This window comes from Cyphomyrmex costatus, unplaced genomic scaffold (assembly GCF_001594065.2).
Source record: "Cyphomyrmex costatus isolate MS0001 unplaced genomic scaffold, Ccosl1.0 scaffold2, whole genome shotgun sequence".
In the NCBI taxonomy this organism is placed as follows: Eukaryota; Metazoa; Arthropoda; class Insecta; order Hymenoptera; family Formicidae; genus Cyphomyrmex; species Cyphomyrmex costatus.
This window is the reverse complement of record NW_017276038.1, coordinates 1,296,893-1,321,018: the sequence shown is the minus strand read 5'-3', so window position 1 is coordinate 1,321,018 and position 24,126 is coordinate 1,296,893. Positions and strand designations below refer to the sequence as shown.

The 24,126-nt window shown below is 34.7% G+C and overlaps 2 protein-coding genes across 4 annotated transcripts in view; one reads left to right on the top strand and one right to left on the bottom strand.

Moving 5' to 3' along the window:
• The window catches only part of LOC108773216 (uncharacterized), an 84,725-nt gene extending 84,324 nt beyond the window's left edge, over nucleotides 1-401 (top strand). Inside the window, 2 exon segments of the mRNA XM_083287321.1 lie at nucleotides 45-199; nucleotides 201-401. Of these exon segments, the coding sequence (XP_083143447.1) occupies nucleotides 45-199; nucleotides 201-341 (296 nt within the window). The 3' untranslated portion in view covers nucleotides 342-401.
• SERCA (ATPase sarcoplasmic/endoplasmic reticulum Ca2+ transporting SERCA) overlaps nucleotides 1-24,126 on the bottom strand; it is a 56,786-nt gene that overhangs the window by 1,597 nt on the left and 31,063 nt on the right. Inside the window, exons 3-14 of one of the 3 annotated variants that reach the window (XM_018538954.1) lie at nucleotides 19,022-19,039; nucleotides 13,271-13,353; nucleotides 11,990-12,376; nucleotides 11,289-11,776; nucleotides 10,113-11,118; nucleotides 9,490-9,710; nucleotides 9,279-9,414; nucleotides 9,051-9,203; nucleotides 8,820-8,953; nucleotides 7,726-7,843; nucleotides 7,507-7,624; nucleotides 107-184 (exon numbers count right to left, since the gene is read on the bottom strand). In XM_018538954.1, the coding sequence (XP_018394456.1) occupies nucleotides 156-184; nucleotides 7,507-7,624; nucleotides 7,726-7,843; nucleotides 8,820-8,953; nucleotides 9,051-9,203; nucleotides 9,279-9,414; nucleotides 9,490-9,710; nucleotides 10,113-11,118; nucleotides 11,289-11,776; nucleotides 11,990-12,376; nucleotides 13,271-13,353; nucleotides 19,022-19,039 (2,891 nt within the window). In that variant the 3' untranslated portion in view covers nucleotides 107-155. Of the gene's footprint in view, nucleotides 1-106; nucleotides 185-7,423; nucleotides 7,625-7,725; nucleotides 7,844-8,819; nucleotides 8,954-9,050; nucleotides 9,204-9,278; nucleotides 9,415-9,489; nucleotides 9,711-10,112; nucleotides 11,119-11,288; nucleotides 11,777-11,989; nucleotides 12,377-13,270; nucleotides 13,354-19,021; nucleotides 19,040-24,126 lie in introns of those variants that run through there. The other 2 variants (XM_018538953.1, XM_018538952.1) reach the window with 2 other exon arrangements.

Genomic DNA, 24,126 nt, shown 5'->3' with positions numbered 1-24,126 from the left:
CTCGGGAAATATTCAGTTTTTTTTTTTTTGGCTGTTTAGTAAAGACGTCTCCAGTCCCTTCGAGCAGCTCGAGAGTGTAGTGTGCTGTGGATCGCCGATTTCTCGGCTGCGGCTGATTAGGTGTCTCTCAGATTCGCCCTACGTCTCCCCGAGCTTTATTTCGGTGCAACCACCGACGGTGCCACTGCAATCATACGAGGGGTAACATCGATTATTTCACCATGCCAAGTCATCCTCGCTGGCTCAGCTACGGCAAGCCACGCGCCTTTCGTCCAATTCTACTGCAGCTGCTAAATCGTTGCAAGCCTTGGCGATGGCGATGCGTTAGCGCAGCAGTGTGAGCAACGCACTTAATTACAAGAGAAAAGATTAAGTATTAATATTTGGGACATTATGAAAAAAGCATATGTATATATATATATTGTGTGTGTGTGTGTGTGTGTGTGTATGTATATATTTATGTGTGTATAGACAAATAAACAAATATATTATGATAAATCCTTGAAGAAAGTATTTACATATAGATCGTAGACAAATAAATAAAATGTATATATATGACATATAATAATAAATTGTAATAAATTTCCAAGGAACACACAGTCGACAAATAACCTTATTTTGATTCTTATGTCAATAAACAGCCAAATATTGTAACAAAAATCATCATTTTGACTTTCATGGCGTCAAAATACTTCTTTACTTTCTTATATGATTTAAGTATGTTCCTTGGGAGATATATTTTAAAAAGTAAAGATTTTTTTATAATTCCATTTCATGTAAATAGTTAGAATATACGCGCACGCATTGTAAAACAGACGAGGCTCCACAATCCCCTGAGTTCTTTTTGGAGATATGAACATGTGCACGAACAAATTATACACATTACTTGACAAAAAAAGGAGACCGCAGTTTCTTTCATCGACAAACGGAAGAAACTGCTACACGTAAATCGCTCGTTTGCGGAATGTAGCTCGTGGACGGCGTGTAGTGTGTCGTGTTGCACAGCTAAATGTTAATCCCCTGAGTTCTTTTTGGAATGTACATGAACAAATTATACACATTACATGACAAAAAGAAGACCGCAGTCTTTTCCATCGACAGAAAAAAATTGCCGTCTTTTAAGTTGCTTATTTGTGGAATGTAGTTCGTGAACAGCGTGTGTGTTGTGTACAACTAAATGTCGTGTACAGTTAAATGTTAATTTAGTTAGTTTTAAAATTGACAAATTCAACATTACCTGTAATGTCCATGTTTGCGCGTCCGTAGTCGCCCTCGAAGTTCGCCCTCTCCATGACTGTACAGTTTGGCACACCAGCAGGCAGGAGGAAGTTAGCAAAAGGGGGTAGGTGTCGAGGTCACATGATGTGTCGAAGGATGTTTTCAATATCCTCGATTTTAGGACTCATTCCGGGTCATCGACAGTTATCACATCGGTTTTTTTTTTCCAGTGAACGCATGCAAAAATTTCAAACAACAAATCTCGAAGGGTCGAAGGAGGGAGATAGGGGACACCAGTATAGCCATAGTAGATAATAAAAAGATTCGCCGTGGATGGGCTGTGTCAAAAAATTTCGGCATCACGTAACGTGTTTTATTTTCCGAAATCTTGCCTCCACACACAATATGACGATGGTGAGATGTACAAGACGGTCCTCAAAATCCTTGTAAACCTTTCGATTTGTTATATCAAAAAATTATAAGGGTTATACGAGCAGAGCTGTCTTAATCATTGAATAAGTGGGCCACAAACGCGCCTTTTATTATCATTTTATTGTACTAAAATACTAAATGTTTTTTCATACACATATTTTGAACTCATTAATTTTTTTTTGTTTCTTTTTTTCGAGCTAAGTAACCATTGCTGAATATAATCCGTTATCCTGTAAAATGTAAATAATTTTTTAAATACCATCTCACCGAAACTTTAATTTTATTTTATTATTTACAAAAAAAGAAATTATAAATAAAAATAGTCCCCTTCTGAATTTTAAATGTATACATTCAGTAATTTCTAAATCTCATATATGTATAATAATTCTGGCCCACCAACGTCTGAATGTCTTAAGTCAGCTGTGGTTACAGTAAACATTCGAAATATGGTGGAGTGGATAACAGACAACGAGAGAGAAAAAAAGGTTGAAAAGGTGAAGTAGTTTTAGGTGGACAGATAAATTGAACCGAACGCTTATTACGACAGTGTCGTATTAAGTGCTCGATTTTTTTCTGATGGCAATAATTGCCGGGTTTAAGCGAGAATTATTATTTCGATTAGTATAGGCCAATCGTCGGAGAATCGAGAAATGCATTAGTAACACATGATTCTTTTATTATAACAAGTAATGTATTATATATCATTCCGTCGTCATATACTCTCACTTGTTATAATGTCGCTCTGTACGAACTCAAATTGAATACACGACAAAGGCAAATCGGACGATAAATAAAACAAATTGTGCACGCCAACACGAGGGAATGGCGCGATAATTACATGATAACGTAATTGTACTTATCGTATATGCATAGACTTGATCGTAACACGCGCAACAGTCGGATTCGTGTATACAATTTTTTTTAAATCCTTCTATATTTTTATATTTTCGTTTCTATGAAATCTGACGTATAATTCACACCCGGAATTATATTCTCGACTATCTTTCGCCGCGGAGCGCGTCCGCGGCGAGTATATACTCGAAATCACTCGATGTCATATAGTATTCCATAAGTTATTAATATTAATTACTTCGTTATCGTTAGGTACTTCCTGAAGGAAACGACGTGATCGTAGTCTCATCATTGCTGGACACCGCGTTTAGTTGTCAACGTCACACAATGATCAATAAGAAATGTCTACCGATGAGCTAATTAACTTTCGGCACACATACATTTTGACAATTAATAAATTATAATTAATAAATATAATATACACGAGGAGAACAATAAATACACTAAATTGTTTTTTTTTTTTTAAATGGTGGTGTTATATGTCAATGAAGCTAGAATTGTAACTTTTTGATTGCATTGATATTTGCGTGACGTCGCGCAGTATACTTTCGTCGTGATGGCACTACCCCGTCATTCTCGGTCAACATAAAATACAATGCACACTCCAAGTACTTACAGATATATCGTGGACGAAGTTAGGAATCCGGATGCGAGGGAGCAAAAAGTGACGAATCCCGAAAAAATCGTACGAGTGTGTAAATACGTTAACGAGATAGAAAGCGTAACATTCTGTTTCTTAAATTTAATGACAGATCATCTCTATCCAATCACCGGAGGATCAAGAAATGCATTATACATATATCATTCCATCGGTACATATTCTCATTTTCCGGACTTTAAAAATTCAACAATTTACTCCCACACGGCATACTTTATCCGAGAGACGTCCTGGGATCGCCTTAGGATGTTTCAAAGATATACGGACGTCTTCAGAACATTCTTTGGAAGTTGTGCTGTATGGGGTGCAAAAATTTGGATATGAACTTCGCGCGACTTTCAAGATCCGTCACTTGGATCGCCCTGCACTCGTGCTCCCCGATTAATTTCGTCGAACTTATTGAGCGTCATAGAGAATTGCATTAGACTCTTCCTATCGGCATTGATCCACGCGCTCGTACCTGTACTCCGATAACACGTGCCAATTACTCGTGCGCCTGAACATCTGAATGACCACATCATCCATTGTTCTACGCTACGCCGGGTAAACATGATAATGGCAAGTATTACACAGGATGCCTCGGGGTTCGGAGAATATAAAAATCGCAGTCGTTCCTTAATCGATATTCGCTCTGAAATTTATTGAATTGATATTCGTGGGTATACTTTATGTATCTTTGCTTAAAACTGAATGCAATTGAACGATTTTTTGTTCAGATTAAAGATTAAAACCCGAGTAACAAGATTGTAATGCTTAAAATTATGTAAGGTTGTGAAAATCATTTATTGAAACAATTTTCACAGTGCAGTTAAAAAAATATCCAATCCGAATATTGATTAGGGTCAACATTTTTATGAGAAATAGATCCCTTTCGCGAGTGATAATTAAATATCGCGTACGCTTCTCAATGACTTTTATCCCGCTGCAAATTGTAGAATTCATTCACATAAATGGATTTTCCTTCAAGTGACGTTGAGGACAAATATTCCACAGGTATCGATCGCAGAGGACGCAAAGCCGGTAGTTTATCTCGTGCTAAAAATTAAACTGCGGAACAAAACACTACTCGAGACACAAGTTCGTTAGTGCGGCAGCTCTAACTCGTTCGGTCTGATTAAGTTTTAATTATGCCCATACCAAAGTATCACGCCTTAACCGTTAACTAATTAATTAATTATATTACAATGTCGCGCCGCGCTACCGCGGCCGATTCCTGAATCGCCAGATGCGGCGCAATTAAATTATTATGCGTCGCGTGCCGAAGAAGAAAAAAAAAAGAAAACGCAGCGGACGCGTCCGCTCCTCTCCGGAACACATCGTCAGTCTTGTTGCGTTTGCACGTGTTTGCGGAGAAGCGTCTCGTGCGCTGCGTCTCGCGCGCTGAATCGCGAACGGCCGAATTACGGCGATCTCTGCGAAGATCTGGATGAAACCTTGGATCGTGTGCTGTCAATGTGGAAGTGAACCACTTAAATTCACCATTTACGACACGATACTGCTCTTGGCTCTTTCGTCGATTACTTTCTTTTCTAATCGAATGTAGCAGGCGAAGATAGAAATATCGTTTCGTAAGAGTGATTTACGTCAGCAAAGGGAAAGAAAGAATCGAGAAGTTGCCGTCTTTATTAGCACTTTATCGATTTCAGTCTTCCTTCCTTGATTAGCAGTTGCTTCCGCCGACAGGATACGCTCCAAGGGATGAACTGACTAAGCAGCCAGATGTTTCGAAGGCCCACGTACTCGTGACGACACCGATTATTCGTTTCGTTATGTGGCAGTGACCGAATTCGCGTTCACTCAATCGAAAATTCCTTGACTAATTAGGGGGACTAAGTTTACTCTCAAAATTCCAAGAACCGACGATCATCTAAGACATTAAAAATGAGAAAATGAGAAAACTCGTAACTTATATGAAATGAATAACTTTTTATTAATAAAACTATTATGGTTTTCAATGAAGCAGAATTATCGCTGATCTTGAAAGAAATTTTATACAAGGAAAAGCCTAAAAAAGCTAGTCAAATTTTCTTTTACTATGCGTTTAACATGCAACTCTCATGTCTCTTCATTGCTGAAAAAATCAACTCTTTCGATTTTAATATCTTAATTTTACAAATTAGATTATTTACGCATGTCTTAAATATTTTTTAAATATTTTAAATAATTTATTTAAGAACTATATCAAAAGTAAATGAGGATTCTTTTACGCATTTGAAAAAGATATTAAATATGAAAAGATTTTTAGGAGCAAGGAATAAAAAATAGATGCGCCTAGCTATTACTAAATATCATTATCAAGGACAAATTTATTTTTTTAAAATGTACGCGTCGTTTAATTGATTCTGTAATTAATTGTAATTCAATATCATTGATAAAAACGGATAATCAATCCCGACGATGAGTGTATTTGCGTTCGGAACACTGCTCAGATATTGACATGAACGAATGCACTAGAAAGTCTATGGACTGCCCCGTCAGTTTCGAGCGTACGAGAGAGGTAATGAAATCAACTGTTTTTCCTCTGCTTAACGATTGCCTTATCATACACTTACGAGCCTTTGCAGTCCATATCCGGAATTAGCGATACGCGAATCTGTTGCATTGCGTAAACCTTTCAAATGCATAAATCACACATACGGATTATACACACACATAGGGATGTTGTGTTCGCGTAACATAGAAATATTAGAAGAAATCCTGCTGTGCCAATTGCGATGATCCTCACTAATTTTGTGACACTCTTGTTTGATAATTCTATTATCTATCTCTAATCTAAAAATATATTAATTATGTAGATATTTACAAAATCTTATTTCACATTTATTGCATTCAGTACAGACGAAAAATCTCAATAAGAGAATAACTCGCAAAATCATGTGGTAAAAATAAACTTTTCTGTTTCGCTTGAATGTTAAGAATATGTCTTAACATGAATGTGAAGGACGCGCGAAGTTAAATTAATCGATTGATCGCATGGCACAGCAGAGGTCAGTATAATTGAGAAAAGAATAGATTATAAGAAAGGATCTTACAAAACGTGCTGTTAATTATACCGTGCATGCATTATCTCTATGGGAAGGAAGACACGGTATGCAGGATACAAAATGAGATCCGTTAGTGCGAAGTCCTCGCATTTCCTTGAAATTTCAGCAAACGCTCAGACAGCTCCAGTTCTGACTTCAGAGTAGAAACGGGTACACCAGATGCTAAGAATTCATTAATAAATATTTATAACAAGCAACATTTAAAGCAACAGAAAAGAAATGTAAACAGATTTAGTGAGATTAAACATTAATCGCGTTAACCGAATGTTGTGCTAATTTGTTGCGTGCGTGCATTAAACTGAGCCTGAAAATAAAATCAGGATACAAGTATAATACTACTACTATTACTACTACTACTGTTGTCCGTTCAATCTGTGTTTCTGCCGAATATTTTATTGTCTTCGTTGTGTAAACGTGCGTATTATTCCACAAAAATGATACGTCGCAAATACATTTATTTGCGCCGAAACTGAAGTTACTATCCCCGATATGGTTAACGGGTGAACTACTTTGTACTTTTCAAATCGATCAAGATCAATAATACGCTTCGAACATGCAAAGATATAAAAGTTCATGTTGTAACATTATTAATCAGCAAGAAACACAGATGGAAGACATTTGTAAATTAATGTGAATTTTAACTGTGTTAGTGCATTGTCGGGATCTGCTACAATTACCAGATAATGTATCTGTTGCTAATTATATCGAAACGTGCATAAGATTAAAAAAAAAGTATAAATAATAGTGCAAAAAAGGAGGAGGATTGGGACGTTGAACATATCGGAAATATCTATATCGGAAAGAACATCTATGAACAGTTTTCGTGTTTGTTGCAGAGGAAATTCAATGTTCAAAAGGCACTCGTAGAAAATAATTTAACGATCACAATCTTTGATTTACGACGGGGTCTCTCTTAGATCACTCGATGCCACTCGAAACCCGTGATCGTTGAGCGACGTCAGGGTACGGTGTGTGATGCGGACATGGTGGGCCTTGGTGGCATATTTTACATGATCGTACTAACACCATGCACAACAGTCAAATTTGTTAAAATCTCACTTGAACGCACTCTGTTAATAACTTATCTCGCGCCTTCCCGCGTCACGGTAGGAAGAGCTTCGGTTAAATGCAATTGCGAGTCCAAGGATTTAGTCGCGGATGCTTTTCCATAGGAAAAAAACATCATCTGCTAGACTAATATTATTATTTCACGGACGTTCTATATGGGACAGATATGCAACAGTCCAAAGAACACAGCCCACATTAGAACGATCCAATGCACGGTGTAAATTGGATTCTCACCGTCTGTGATCTTTCTGGCAATGAACTTCAAGGTTTCGTCGAGAAGTACCACTGGAATGGAGAACTTCATAACGGTAACCCATTCTTCACCCGTTAGTGGGGTCACTTGGAATACGGACTGAAACAAAACAGTTAACAGTACTTACAATTTTTGCTCTTTAAATTGAAATAGTAAAATTTTTTAGCCATTCAGTAATCTTGATGTAAATATCTACTTACCGAAAGAACATCGACGTACAAGATGACGAAATGGAGTGTGAAAGAAAGAGCCATGGATGCAATGAGCCACATGTTGGACCAAGGCGGCATGGTGATGAGCGACTGATTCTCAGACAAGCTATAGAGAAATATAGATTTATTACAATTCTCTGTAATAATTCTTATACAAAATATGTTACGAGTATAAAGAAAAACGATCTAGATCAAGCAGTAATAAGATTTTTTTAATGAATAGTTTACAATATTATTAAGAAACATAAAATAAAAAAATAAAAAATATCTAAAAGTATAAAAATATCGATCGTTTCGAAACTCACAGGTCCTTCTTCAGCGATTCATAAAGATGTTTCGATGACAAGATAAACGCATCTTACGATCAAAGCGACATGGTGTGATATTATGCTGGTATGACAATTTGACGATAATCGTAACATTTGCGCTTAACAGAATCAGACTGTTTTCATACATTTTACATAATTTCCACATTCATACAAAAATAGGAGAATCGTTTCTCTTTTAAACAAATTGTCATACCAGCACAATATCACACCATGTCGCTTTGACCGTAAGATTATGCGTTTATCTCGTTGACATCTTTATGAATCGCTGAAGAAGGACCTGTGAATTCCGAAACGTTCGATATTTTTATACTTTTATATATTTTTTATATTTTTATTTTATGTTTCTTAATAATATTGTCACTGGGAAATTTATATTCTGGAACTATAATACTTTGCGTTACTGCAACGTTCAACAGTAAACACATGTAGCAACAGTAAATGTTACTTGACCTACAGTTTAACGCCGAATCTGAACGGCACTGATGATCATAGAGCTTTTGATCACCAGATGGAGCCATTTTTTGGCTCATTAAACGCGAAAAATCGCGTTTGGGCGCACGTGGGATTTGAACTCGGGTCTACAGATCGCGAGTCAATCGCACAGAGCGGTGAGCCACTCGACGTCACTTCTTAATAATATTGTAAACTATTAATAAAAAAAAAATCTCTACTGCTAGACTTACACCATTTCTCTTTATACTTTGCATTGCAAAAAACGAGCGAAATCTAATTATGTTATGAGTATTTTCTCACCTGTTCATGGCATTTAACATTTCAATGGTGACTAATACAGAGAGAGCCATAGTCATGGGATGAGGATCAGCAAAGATCTTGCAATTAATACCTTTAAATTCGCTTCCACCGCCAACACATGCCAAGTGGTGAGTCTGTATTGTGCAAATAATGGATATTAATTAGAGCTTAATCATCCAAATCTTTAGCTAATTTTGAATATAAACAATCCAAATTCTTGTCAAAACTTACAACTTGATAGTAGTTCATTTGAGGACCATTTGGACTGTACATGAACCACCAAGCAGCTGAACCGACGGTGGCAGCGCCTACATATCCACCAATAGCCAAGTAACGGAAAAACAACCATCCAGAAATCAAGGATTCGTCAGCCTTGCGAGGAGGCTATAAAATTACACATGAGTCAATAAAGCTTGCATTTGATGACATAATAGTGTATCTCTTTAATTGTTACATTACCTTGCTCATAATGTCCAAATCAGGTGGATTGAAACCGAGAGCAGTAGCTGGAAGACCATCAGTGACTAAGTTAACCCACAGAAGTTGAACCGGAATTAGTGCTTCGGGAAGACCAAGGGCGGCGGTCAAGAATATACTGTAAAGTAACATACAAAACACGGATATTAATTCAATCTTAACTTCGCATTATACTCATATATTTCGTAAATACCTGACAACTTCGCCAATGTTGGAAGAAATGAGGTAACGGATAAATTGTTTCATGTTATTATAGATGGCACGACCTTCCTCTACAGCAGCTACGATGGAAGAGAAATTGTCGTCTGCCAACACCATCTCCGAAGCCGATTTCGCGACTGCAGTACCAGAACCCATAGCGATACCGATCTCAGCCTTCTTCAAAGCGGGAGCATCATTCACACCGTCACCAGTCTGTAGAAGTAACATGATGAACCAAAATAATAGGATATTTAATGGTTCAGTGCTGTCTAGAATAATTGCTTGTCAAACAGAAAATTCGGCTTCAAAGTTCGATGTCAAGAATTGTTATCTTGCGTATAATATTAAAAATTTTGAGTGGAAAAATATTTTACTGTGATAGAAACAAAGTATTCAAAATATATAATAAATCATAAGCTAATTGGGGATAAATAAATCATAGTCCCATTGTTCTTTTAAAAATTAAACAAACGGTTCACAAACTCTTTTCATAAAAAAAATTCAACTGTAACAAAATCAAGAGGGGGTTAAGATCTAGAACGATTTCTTTCCAGAAGGTCAAGACTCAATGCATCATTTATGATGATAATGAATATGCACAACAGTGTGACTTACCATAGCAGAAATTTCATTCATGCTTTGTAAGAATTCCACGATCTTTGACTTATGGGCCGGTTCTACACGAGAGAAGAGGCGAGCTCTGGCGCAAGCCGCTTTCTGTTCCGATGTCGGCAGATCATCAAATTCACGTCCGGAATACGACTTGCCGGTAGTGTCTTCCTCCTCACCGAAGACTCCAATACGTCGGCAAATGGCTTCGGCAGTGGCCTTATTATCGCCGGTGATAACGATTACGCGAATGCCAGCGGCACGGCACCTAGCAATCGAATCAAATACTTCTTTGCGAGGTGGATCGAGCATACCCACTACACCTATAAATGTGAGATCCTTTTCGTATGTGTAGAATTTAGTGGAGTCGCCCAGATCCATATCGTCAGGCTTCATCGGATGATCAGCGGTAGCAAGAGCAAGGCAGCGCAAGGTATCCCTACCAGTTCCGTATTGGCGGGTCAAATCCAGAATGCGATTTTTCAGGGTCGAAGTCAGAGGAACCTTTTGACCACCGACGCGGCAATGTGTGCACCTGTCCAATACACCTTCTGGCGCACCCTTGACAAATAATTTCGGTCCAGTTCCTAATTTCGATGATTTCAGAGGCACGCAGTACGATGACATGGACTTGCGATCACGAGAGAACTCTAGCGTGAATTCCTTCTTCCACTTTGTTTCCATATCCTGCCTGACGACAATAGCGCCAGCTCGGCGATCTAAACCGCTTTTCGGGACACCAAACGGATTGATTTTCTCAGCGAGAACGATCAAAGCAGTCTCTGTAGCCTCACCGACCTTCTCGAATGCCTGTTTGAACTCGTTAAAATCGATAGCAGAATCGTTGCACATAATGCAAATTGTACTGAGCTCGTGCAATGTTTCATAATCTTGTCCTTTAATTTTCTGACCTCTCAAGAAAATTTCACCGATGGGTTCATAAGTCGAGCCGGTGATTTCGAATTCATGGAAGCTGCTATCAATACCCTCAATCTTGTCAAAGATGAACATTCTATAAATATTAAAATATGCAAAAAATTATAAACTAATATTTTTATTTAAATATATATAGATATATATATATAAAAGAAATTTTCTTATTTTTCTCTCGTGTTATTTATACAAAATTTGTAAGTGAAATCTATGTCATAATATATAATCCTGTTTGCTTAATCATCTTACCGGCTAACGGACATCTGGTTAGTCGTCAGAGTGCCAGTTTTATCGGAGCAAATGACGGACGTACAACCTAGAGTCTCTACGGACGGCAAAGATCGTACAATGGCGTTCTTTTTGGCCATACGCCTGGTGCCCAGAGCCAAGCAAGTTGTGATTACAGCGGGCAAGCCTTCAGGAATAGCAGCTACGGCGAGAGCGACAGCAATTTTGAAATAGTAAATGGCACCCTTAATCCAGGAACCACCGTGAGCCGGATCGTTAAAGTGGCCAATATTGATGGCCCATACAGCAACACAAATTACGGAGATAACTTTCGACAATTGTTCGCCGAACTCGTCCAATTTCTGCTGCAATGGTGTCTTGATTTCCTCGGTCTCCGACATTTCCGTACGGATCTTACCGATGGCCGTGTTTAAGCCGGTTCCAATAACGATACCACGAGCCTTTCCAGCGGCGACATTGGTACCAGAGAACAAGATGTTCTTCTTATCCTAAAGAAATAGCAAAACAAAATTTATAAACAAACGTTATCAAAAGTTACATGATTAAGCGATCATATATACTTTTTTTTTGAAAACCTCATGAATAAAAGTTTTTATATATTTACAATTTTTTTCGAATATAAACTTTTAAAGCTATACTATTGATACTTGAGAGATAGTGTTAGAAAAAGTATCGGAAATGTTTTTATACAGTTGCTTTACCTGATTGACAGCGCGTGGGTCGGGCACAGGGTCGGTGTGCTTGATCACGGACACCGATTCCCCAGTTAGAATGGACTGATCGATCCTGAGAGTAGTCGAGAAGATTTTGGACAGACGGATATCTGCTGGGATTTTGTCACCGACTGACACCTCTACAATATCGCCGGGCACGATCTCTTTGGCCCGAATCCTCTGAACGCCAGATTTGTCCCCTCGTACAACTTTACCCATCTCGGGTTCGTATTCCTTGAGCGCCTCGATCGCAGACTCGGCATTTCGTTCTTGCCAGACACCGACGACGGCATTGGCGATAAGGATAAGCAGGATGACAAAGGGTTCGACGAAGGCCGTGAACGCATCCTCGTGCTCTTCAAATAAGGCTAATACCTGACGAGAAATAGATACTAGATCAGAGAGACTTGAAAAATAGTGAATAAAGAGTATAAATCTATGTTTCTCAACAAATTATTGAATAATTGCACTATTTGTTCACAAGTTGTTTTTAAATAACAGTGTAGCTACAACTAATTAAAACTCCATAGAAAATGAGAGAACTTTCAGAAAAAGAGAAAATATACTTAAAAATTATTTTTTAAATATTAAACAATTTTCTTTCTCCGCTACCACAGCGATGTCAGCTAATATATGTTAGAAAAAAAAATATATATATGTAAATACATGTTAGAAAATCAAAGATAAATTTTCTAAGATATACGTTGCCGAAAAATTTCTTTTCTCTGTAAGCTGTTACACCTAATGTAGTGATAAACTACACACTTAATTTCCATAATGTATAGATCAAACTCCATAGTGAATGTTACACATTTCTCTTATGCGCTCAGAGAAAATCAGATCACCACAGCTACTTGAAATCAATATGCTATTTTTTCACCTCTCATAAAAGATATATTTAGCCTCATTTACCCTTGAACCCCCGTAAACATATAATTACGGTGCTTATAACAAAGCAATATGCACCGGGAAATTCGACAAGAAAGAATATCTTTTAACGTATATATATCATTATAGTTTCTGTAAAAAATTGAATCATAAAACTCTTTAGTTTATGAATCGTAATTGCTAATAACAATATCAACTGTATATATTTAACAGAGTTAATTTACATTTTTTAAAAATTGTACTCTCTTTTTTAAAAATATATTCATTTTAAAAGTAGTTTATTTGTTACGTAAACTTCCGTATACAATTTAAAATTTAAACTCTCTTTAAATAAAATATTATTTATAATTTTTTAATATATCTGTGACGACTTATACTTACAAAAGAAATAATAGCAGCTAATAGAAGAATCTTAACTAGAAGGTCATCGAACTGTTCCAGGACGAGTTGCCAGATGGATTTTCCTGTAAGCGAAAAATAAATCAAGTATTGTCAACAATTTTGCATAACACATGAAGATTTATTTAAAGAAAATGTAAATTTTTAAGTATACAATGTCTCATAATTTTTACATTTAAAATTTAATTTTATAAATAGTTTTAATATTATTATAACACCTGACATGATAATTATTGCGACAAACTGGCATAAAATTATAAAAAAAAATTATAAATTGTAGAACTCTATCTCAGCTTATACTTAATCTTTTAAAGATGAAGTAAAAATAATACGAATACTCAATTTAACATATTGTAATATGAATATATCGATGCTAATTCTTAATAAAAAGCAGATTTATATTAAAAACATCTATGTTAAATATAGTATATAATATAGTATACAAAGATAAAATCAATATTTAATACAATTGTCAACAACTTCATTGTTACGTGACCTTGCATTATTACTAGTAACATAACGTGCGTTCGCAAATAGTACGTCTCATTGACAGAGCGGCTTTGTCTCAGGAAAATACATTTTGTAACAATTTTTTTTTATAATTTTACCATAAAATAATACCACAATGGTTTTATGATTTTCATTAAGTAAAAAGATTTATTGTATGGTACAAATATAAGAAAAACTGTTAGGTATGTGTTTCTCATCTTGTACTACAATAAAAAATATATTGAATAATAAATATATTTCACATAAATTTTAATGTCATAAACGTTGTAACTTCAGATCAAGCATTATTTTTTATGCAGTAATTATAAAGTTATTTCATTTTTAATTCAATTTACTAAAGCAGTTAAAAAAATTAGTAAATTGCATTTTCAATGTGATATCTGTCAATCCAACGTGGAATGTTAATCTAAAGATTCTAGTTTAATTGAGAGAGAGAAAGAGAAAGAGAGAGAGCGCAACATATACACTTCGTATACACGAAAAGCTAATTTGATATCATAAGGAAAATTTTTTGTAAGCAGGTCTTATTTGTGTGAGTCGGACACACGTGTGTCGAAGACACGTTCTAGAATATGCGTCAGGAAAGGATAAAAATTATAAACTAGTCAGGGGCAAGCCCTGGGCGTCCTTGATGACTGGCGCCTTTTGCCTGCATGCGATTGACGTCATTGCTCTACGCTTGATGATTTCATTAATTGTAATTTACAGCAACTATCAAAGAGACGGCGAAAATTCGATTATCTAGCAATTATACAAGTATGACTCCCTTTCTCCATTCCATTTCTCCCCATTTTTCTCACACCATTTTCCTTTTAGCGAATTAGATCACATGTTCTTTCTTCTTCTTTAACGACATAACGAATTTTATGTTTGGAAATTGCAAACAACGAAGTAACAAAGGTTCAATGATAAACTAATCGTTTTTACAATAATATAGCAATAGCAGATTTCTAACAAAGATTCAGTGATAATAAATAAAATGTATATCAATAGAAGTTACAAATTGTATCAAATAATTCGCTAGTCAGAGGAAAGATATATATAGTAATAAAGAAATAATTTATACATAATTTTCAAGGATTTTTTCAAATGTCTAACCAAACGATAAGTAATAAGCAGAAATAGCCGCGTCTTTACATTAAAATTTATTCGTAATCGAATAATAATAATAATAAGGATAAAAACAAATTAACGAGTTATGCACTTTTGTATTAACTAAATATTTGAAATTGAAACATCTGCATGATGTTGCATTGGCATAATTGACTCAAAATACCAATAATATTTAACGTTCAATTAAACAAGATCCATAAAATTCAAATTTAAATAGCTCTCTAAGCACAAAATAAAAATTATTATTATTAAGTATATTAGTAAAATTCAGTCAAAGATATTCTTAATCAATTAAGTCATAAACTCCGCAATCCTAATCATCATTAATTATGCTAATTATGTAAATTATATATGCATTATAGTTCCTATACACGTTAATTAATTGCATTAATATTGTATTATAAATCACTTTTAATGCATGGTATATGCCTTCCGGTGTAACGCAAACACGTTACACGTATGCATTTCGTTACATAAATCGTACGTAATATCACAGTACACATTCCGCCGCATCTCGGAAATTAATATCGTGATATGACGTGCTGTATAGTGCTGCGGGCCAGCGCACATTTCTCCAAGTTCCCCTCTACTCTCCTTACTCTCTCACCCACGTGCATATACGTGCAACATGCTTCATTACCGGATTCAACGTGTGACAATAGACGTTGTCAATCGGCCGATAGAGCGTGGCGTGCACAGAGAGACCGCGTGCACATGTGTGACGGACGGAGCGCGGCAACGATTACAGGCAGTTGTGCGTTCGTAACCGGCCGCGCGATTAATTTACGACAGGAATCTCATTAATACGACCTTGATCGCGCTCTCCTCCGACGCGTTTCAGGATTATATAAAGTGCGATAATAACGGTGAAACGATAAAATATTGTGTCTGACTTCGACCCAGTCCAAGGAAGAAGTAGTGCGCCTATTATGTACTCCCTTTTCTTTTATTTTAACTGCTCGATCTTACTCATCGTTCAAATCCATCAAGAAAGTATAGGCTTCGGCAAAGATCACTGCAATTTGCTATAGCCACAATGAAAGTTTATGATGACTATTATTACACGTTACCATAATTTGTAGCAAATTCAACTATTTTTATGGTAATAACTATAATTTGGTATCATTTTCGGTAACAACTATATATATAACATATATTTATTAATAGATATTTATACAATAGTTATTAAAGGCAGATCGCCGATACTGACATAGATCTCCTCATGAGACACTCTCCTATTTCTCAGAGAAACTAACTATTGCATTTTGTTAATAGTGATAAATACATGATTTGTTTATAGATAATTGAAGAAGAAAAACATAATAGTCATCATTCATATATGTATTTGTTTCTATACAAACTCAGTTAAACACAAGTTCTACAAGTGCAAAAATAAAATTCTTACGATTTTCTTTTGCAAATTGTGTAATTGAAATAATATAATTTAAATAATAGTGACTGTTTTCTAAATCATTTTAAATCCTAGTGCAGCACCAAGAAAAGCATAAAGTATGCATATAAATTATAAACCAATAAAAAATATACATTCACTTGCAAATATTTTGTACAGATAATTCCTGTGAAAGAAAAAAAATAGGAATATGTAACATTACTGTATCAGTTTTAGGACCCATTTTGTCAGACGCTTATTTTGGCTTATCTGATAAAAAAGTTAATTATTGCAATTATGATAAAATGTACCCTAAAATTGACACAGTAATGCCATATATTCCTTTTTTTTTGCAAACAGTATTATAAAATTTGCTATTTTATTTGGTAAAAGATATTTACTAATTTGTATTTGTTTTTATTTTCAGCTTTTGTTTAAAAAATACTGTCCAAAAATAAAGTGGTACGTCAGTATCGATGACCTGCTATTAACATTTTAACAACAGTAATAATTATGATAATACATAATAATAGCGCTTCAAATACCGAAAATTTTTCTCGGTGCAAAAAACATTAAATATAATTTTTTAAATAGTCAAATTTGTCATGTAATGCTTATTACTACAAAATTAAGATCACTAATTCAAGTGATGGCAATTTTATAAAGGAATGACATTTATGGTTCTATTCACTTGTGTGTAAAGAAAATTGCTTCCGTATAAGTTTCGCAAAAAGTCATACTCTTAATGAAAGGCACGTCTCTCATTGTAAAGTAAAAAGAACTTCACTTCTGCGTTATTAGAATAAGTCGAAGAACTCAGTGGAATTTGGATATATTGCTTTCACGATATTAATTCAATAACGCCGTTGTCTATATCTTATCGTCTACTTATCTTCGATAAAGCCGAAAACATTATTTATAGGATCGCTCTCACTGATTAACGTATTAAGCTTCGCGTTTTAATAGCACGCGACAGGGTCGATCTAATTTTCACGTAATTGCTTTTCAGCAGAATCTATTACGAGTATATTGTATATTGAAGTGCATTACATATGCATACGTAGCGATACAAATTCCACGCCTGCAATCGATCTAATCGTCAGAGCTGTCACGCTTTCAAACCAATTCAACTCCGGCTTATCGAAGTCAATTTCTGCAGTTTGATGTAATCTGGTACGCATTTTCGGAAAATGTGAAAATTTTTCTCTCCGATTCTCTCTTTTTTATTTTGTTCTAGTTATATACCGCGTGACGAACGATAACGACGAACGAGAGCTGCAACTACGGCGGGTCGATTCATTGCCGAAGGTCGACGCGACGGAAAGATAGCGCGAGTCTCTGCGCGGGTCGAGTGCAATGCCGATGCAATTACGGCCGAGTCGAAGGCGACGTACGGCGCTACGCGCTGACGTCTTTCGACAAAATGGGACAAGTGGCCCGGGTATTCCTTGAATTCTGCAAGTCCCTCATGACAATCGTGTAATAGACATTTCCTTCTGCAGTTACGTTATTTTATGTACATATAGGTGTGTAGGACATTTTACCAAATACTTTAGCTTTGCTATTATTTCACTTAAGGATTGTACGTATTTTGTAACAAACTGAACAAAATTACAAGTTATTAAAAAGTTATATACAAAAAGTTAAATATACATTGGCAGCGATTTAGTACTTGGATCAAAAATTATTTGAATAAGAAGTATAAACATATTTTTTAAAAATAATTAAAATGAAATGAGAAAATTTTTATTTACACTAAACTATAAAATTATATTGTTAAACACAATTATTGACCTTATTAAACCATTTCTTATATGTATACAACGTATTTATTTTTATACGGAAAGCATAAATTTTCAATTTTAGTTACTTTTTAAAAACAGTATATCTGATGAATTTCTATAATCCTTTCATTGGTAGATAAGTCTCGAAAAAAGAACATTTTATTGGAGATTTTTTGTTATTGTATCAGATTAGATTTATTATTTACAGATTTTTAATTATAGGAGAAAAATATATAAAGTTAGAAAGAGACATTTATCAAAGCGATCAAAAAACAACGAGAAAATGCAAGCTAGAAAGACCTATGCTTGACGTTACGTTCAAAGAGCTCGAATATAAAAAGCATTTATCATAAAAAGTGTTGAATATTTAGTTTCCTATATTCCGCGTTTATCATATTTTTTGTATTTTATTTTTCTATACATAAAAAATGAGTATACCCATTACATGAACATTTGTCATTCATATCTTTTTTACTTTGATTAATTAATTGTAAAATTGTAAAATTTCTGAATAATCCTGAAGATTCTCCAAAGAAGCGATTTTGCGAGCGGTAAATCAAATCGATGGCGATGTGTCACATTTGTAAGTGCACATGCAACGTAGTGGTTCTAATTCTCAAAGCTTATGGAATTCCAAGAGCAAGTGTGCTGACCTACTTTGACAGTAAACACGTAACGAAAATCTTCCCCGCAAGAGACCGACGTATGTTGAGACAGGTGACAAGAGAAATTCGGAAACTTATAAATTATAAATTATAGCATATATCTAATTCGAAACTGACAAAGTCACGGCACGATGGAAAAATAAGGAAAAAAAGATGAGTTCCCGATTTACAAACTTGCTTGCTACATCAAAAGTAATTTGTATGCCAATCTGTCGCAAACCTGTTTTCTACGTCAAGCGACGTCTAAAGACGAAAGTTCGTTGGTACTCACCCTCCTCAGCTGGCAATTCTGTAACATAAAAAGGAAAACATTAAAATTTGCCTGTGATCTACACATCGAATTAATAATAAAACTTATCAAAGAAATAAATTGGTATTATTTTAAATAACAACGATTGCTGCAAAAGATACACTTCTCATAATAGGATTTTAAAATAATGCAAATAAATCATTTAAAAATTATTGTGAATAAATTTTAACTTTTTTTAAATTAAACATTGAATATATATTTTATGTGTATACGAAAATTATGTGTTCGGTTCAAACTATTTAAACGCAGGAATGAAGGATCCGCTTTAAGGTGTCCTAGTTGAAATTATACAGAAATGCCAAGAATCCCATAATTTGACGCGAACAAATTGAAGGAAACCGCGAAAACGAATTTGGCGTGCAAAATGGGCGTACCTAGGGGGATATCTAGTGGTTGAGTTGAACGTGCAGGTGACAGTTTTTAAATGCTGGAAAGATTTATAGTAGATGTTATGGAAGTTCTCTCGCTATAATACGAAATGGATCGAAGTTTTGCAGAAGCTTACTCCATATTATCGAATTTCACTTAAAATTGTATTTACGCGTTACAACATCGGCTTCTCCAAGAGTTCGAACGTCCATCAGGAAAACTCGATAGACAATTATTTTCCAAACTATTTCTAAAAATCACATTGCAAAATAATAAATTAACTCAATTTAATAAATATAAATATAAAATAAATAATAATATAAAGACGACCTTCAAAATAATTGAGATTTAAAAAAAGACACGTGCAAAATGATAAGCAAAACTCCAGAATATTAACGATTATTTGAATACTGATGAAATGAATTCGCGGAGCCAAAAGGTCAGATATTTTTATCATATATACATATAATAATATGTAAGAGAATCTCTGATCCAATTTAATATACGAGGTCGATTACTCTTTCAAGCGTTCATTAACGTCTAGAAATTGGGTGTGTGGGGGCGATCGTGCGTCTCTGTGGATTCTAATAGCATCGTTGTACAAATATTTACGCATTGGGAAAAGGCAGAACCTCTCGCAAGACATCTTGCCTAATAGCGATTTCGGTTAGACGCACTAGTGCACACTGGTGCACATTAAAGCTGTCGTATACAAATCAACATAAAGACGTATGTTTAAATAGAAATATATAAACGGATTAGACCGCAAAAAATTCTTAATATACTTTACTGTGCTATTTATCACAATATTTCGGGTATGTTAAGTTAGCACCCCAACTATAGTACTCGGGAGTTCTGATTAGAGTTCCCACTTCCTTTTGACGAGACGAAGAGTTCCCTATAACAAGAGTTCCGCTCAATAAACATTTTTTTTACATTTTTTAAAAATGGGATGCTAACTTTTTATCGAATTTCGAGGTGGAATAGTTCTGAGCGGCTTAATAGCTTCAATTTGCGAGTGCCTAGAGTTCCTGATAAGTAAAAAAAATTTTCGAATATTAAAAAAAAAATTAATTTTTAGATACAATAGTTCTGATGATAATTTCTGCTTCTTTTTGACGATACGAAGAGTTCTCTATAATTTTTAATGACATATACGCTTAATAATCATTTTTTAATAATTTTTTAAAAATGGGGTGCTAACTTTTTAACGAAATTCAAGGTCGCATAGTTCTGATCAGCTTATCAGAAGTATTTTGTGAATACCTAGAGTTCTTGATACATAAAAAACATTTTTGGAGAATAATAAAGTTTAAAAAAAATAGTAGAAATCTTTGAAAATTTTTTTGAGAGTACCGAGTAGTTCTGAGTTGCGTTTCTTATAGTACTCGACGAGTTCTATCGAAAACTGTAAGGTGGAAAAGCGATTTGACCAATGGTTTGCAAGATACAGCGACATTTGTCAGAAGATCAACAATTTTTAAAGTGAGTATATATCTCGGAAACCGTTGGTCCAATCGCTTTGAACCCTGATACTTTTCGACAGAACTCGTCGAGGACTGTCCAGAACTCCGATCAGAACTACTCGGTACTTCCAAAAAATTTAGGTCAAAAATTTTTTGTCGCTATATCTTACAAACCATTGGTCCAATCGCTTTTTCACCTTACAGTTTTCGATAGAATTCGTCAAGTACTATAAGAAACGCAACTCAAAACTACTCGGTACTATAAAAAAAATTTTCAAAGATTACTACTATTTTTTTTAAACTTTATTATTCTTCGAAAATGTTTTTTATATGTATGAAGAACTCTAGGTATTCACAAAATACTTCTGTTAAGCTGATCAGAACTATGCGACCTTGAATTTCGTTAAAAAGTTAGCACCCCATTTTTAAAAAATTATTAAAAAATGATTATTAAGCGCATATGTCAAAAATCATAGAGAACTCTTCGTATCGTCAAAAAGAAGCAGAAATTATCATCAGAATTATTGTATCTAAAAATTAATTTTTCAAAAATTTTTAATTTTTTTTTTAATTCGAAAAATTTTTTTACATATCAGGAACTCTAGGCAATCGCAAATTGAAGCTATTAAGCCGCTCAGAACTATTCCACCTGGAAATTCGATAAAAAGTTAGCACCCCATTTTTAAAAAATGGTAAAAAAAATGTTTATTGAGCGGAACTCTTGTTATTAACTATAGGGAACTCTTCGTCTCGTCAAAAGGAAGTGGGAACTCTAATCAGTACTCCTGAGTATTATAGTTGGGGTGCTAACTTAACATACCCCAATATGTCATCATTTCAGATATTTCACCTTTACTTATAATCAGATAAGATCAGTGTACAGTTTGAATATGTATAATCAGTGTGCATCTTAGTGCGTTCAATCGAATAGAAACACCGGTATGTAGATAAAAAAAAATAAGTTAGAATCTAAAAATTCAACAAATAGAGATCTGAAAATAATTTTGCTTGGATCATCAAAATAATAATGTAAAACTGAACGTTAAAACTTTTCGCAGCATTATCATCAAATTTTTCTACATAATTATCATGATAAATTAATAAAATTATTTTCAACTAATTAATTTTTTTAAATACATCAACAAAATCATTCTTTCCATGATGTATCAGTTATGTATGTGATGTTACAGATTCAACATATCTTTATGGAATTGGATAATTTTGCTGTAATACCTAGAAATTTAGCTAGATACAGATCTGAAAATAATCTTGTTGGATCATCAAAATAATTATGTAGAGCGCTCAAACTGGTTATTTGAATGTTAAAACTTTTTATAACGTTGTTTATCATGCTTGAGATCCTACGTAATCATATTAAACATCGAATTATGCATATTTTTTAAAAAACAGATTAAAAAGTAATGTCAAAATATAGAAATTTCGAAATTTTTGTCTTATTACAAAAACAATCTAAAAATGCATATTTATCTGTGTATATTGTGCATATTTGCATATTTGTGCATGTCTATAAAAAATATTTGCATAAAATATCCGATATCTAGTAATTATTTTGATGATTCAATAAAATCATTTTAAGATTTTAAGATTCAATCTAGAAGCTAAATTTTTAAGTATCTCAGCAAAATTGTGTTTTTCCGTGTTCTATTAGTTTTCAATAAGGATCTATTCTTGAACGAAAATTCATTGCAAGCTGTTCTTCTTTACAAAACGTTTCTCATCCTCAAAGTTAAATATTTCGAACATTAACTTCGCCCAAATTAGCCTCGAAGATTACGATCGGAATTCCATCACATGGCATCGCGTCTGCTTAGAAATAAATGACGTTAGACGATATACATTTTTGTTTGGAAAAGATCGAGAACGAATGCGGAGAAAAACCGTGTTTACAATATGGAAAAGCGAACTGTCTATCGACTCGAGCGGCCTGTCTACTCGCGATATGTATGGAGCGACACGTGGGAGTCATTGATTCGTATACTGGATCCGCATAGATTTTCCTTGAATGGCCGTCTCGCGATCGACGTATCCAACAGAGAACATGTTGATTCCCGTGAAACGTACGTCAACGACGGATTCTGAAAGGCCGCGTGTAATTCTCGGACTTGCACAAAGCTAGACGTGAAAGCGTTTGTCGCACGAATAATAACTTCAATTTCACATCGATTGCACTAATGCAAAACCCATTAATTCACGTCTGTGAAGCTGGCCCCTCATTGTCAAAATTTTGAAAAAATAAGCAGAGTTCTGGTTGCCCCCGAAGAGTTCTAGAGTTCTCTATCAAATTTAGGAAGAGTTCTATTGATTAAAGCATCGAAAACAACATTTGAAATTACGGGGGGGCCAACTTCACGATTCTGCAACTTTGAAGAGCTATAACTTCTAAACCGTTCATTGAGATATCAGCTTCAGTGAGATATCAGCAAATATCGATAGTTGATGCGAAAAAGGATCGACGTCTTTATGGGTATAACTCTAGTATCAAAATTACTTTTATCAATTTTTGACAATAAATTTCATTTTGAAAAAAGAATAGAGAATCCTACGTATAAGCTACAATAGTACATGGTTTTGTTAAGGTAAAAATATAAGAAATTTTGCAGCATTTTGCTCATCATGCTTGATTTTCCTACATAATTATTTTGATGAACTAAATTATTTTTCAGATCAGTATCTATCTTTTTTAACTACGTCGACAAAATCGTTCCTTCCGCTCTCTAAATCTTTTGGAGTGAGAATATTTTTGCTCTCTTTAGAGAGGAGTGAGATTTCATTCTTTCACTCTAAGGGGAATAAAGTCTTACTTCAAACAAAAGGAATGAGATTTCATTCCTTTTGAGTGAATATCTCACTCCAAAAGCGTAAAATCTTACGCCAAAATAGAAAGTGAAAATCTTCCACTCTTGTTTTAAGAGTGAAAAAAGTTTTCTTTTTCCAAGACTTCTCAATTTTCACTCGAAAAGATTTAGAGAGCGTAAAAATCTCGTGAAATACAATCAATGTTAAATTTCCATAAACTTGCAAGATTAAGGATAACGCAATGAACGCAATCAATATTAAAAGCTATACAGGATAAGCGTCGAAGATACTCTCGTAAAAACACCTGGAGGCACACGATCCTCTCCGGCGAGTGGCATCGATCGCATTTTACGCACACTACGAATACATGAGTCAGCTACGGGAGGTGGCGTCGTCACGCCGGACGGAAGCAAA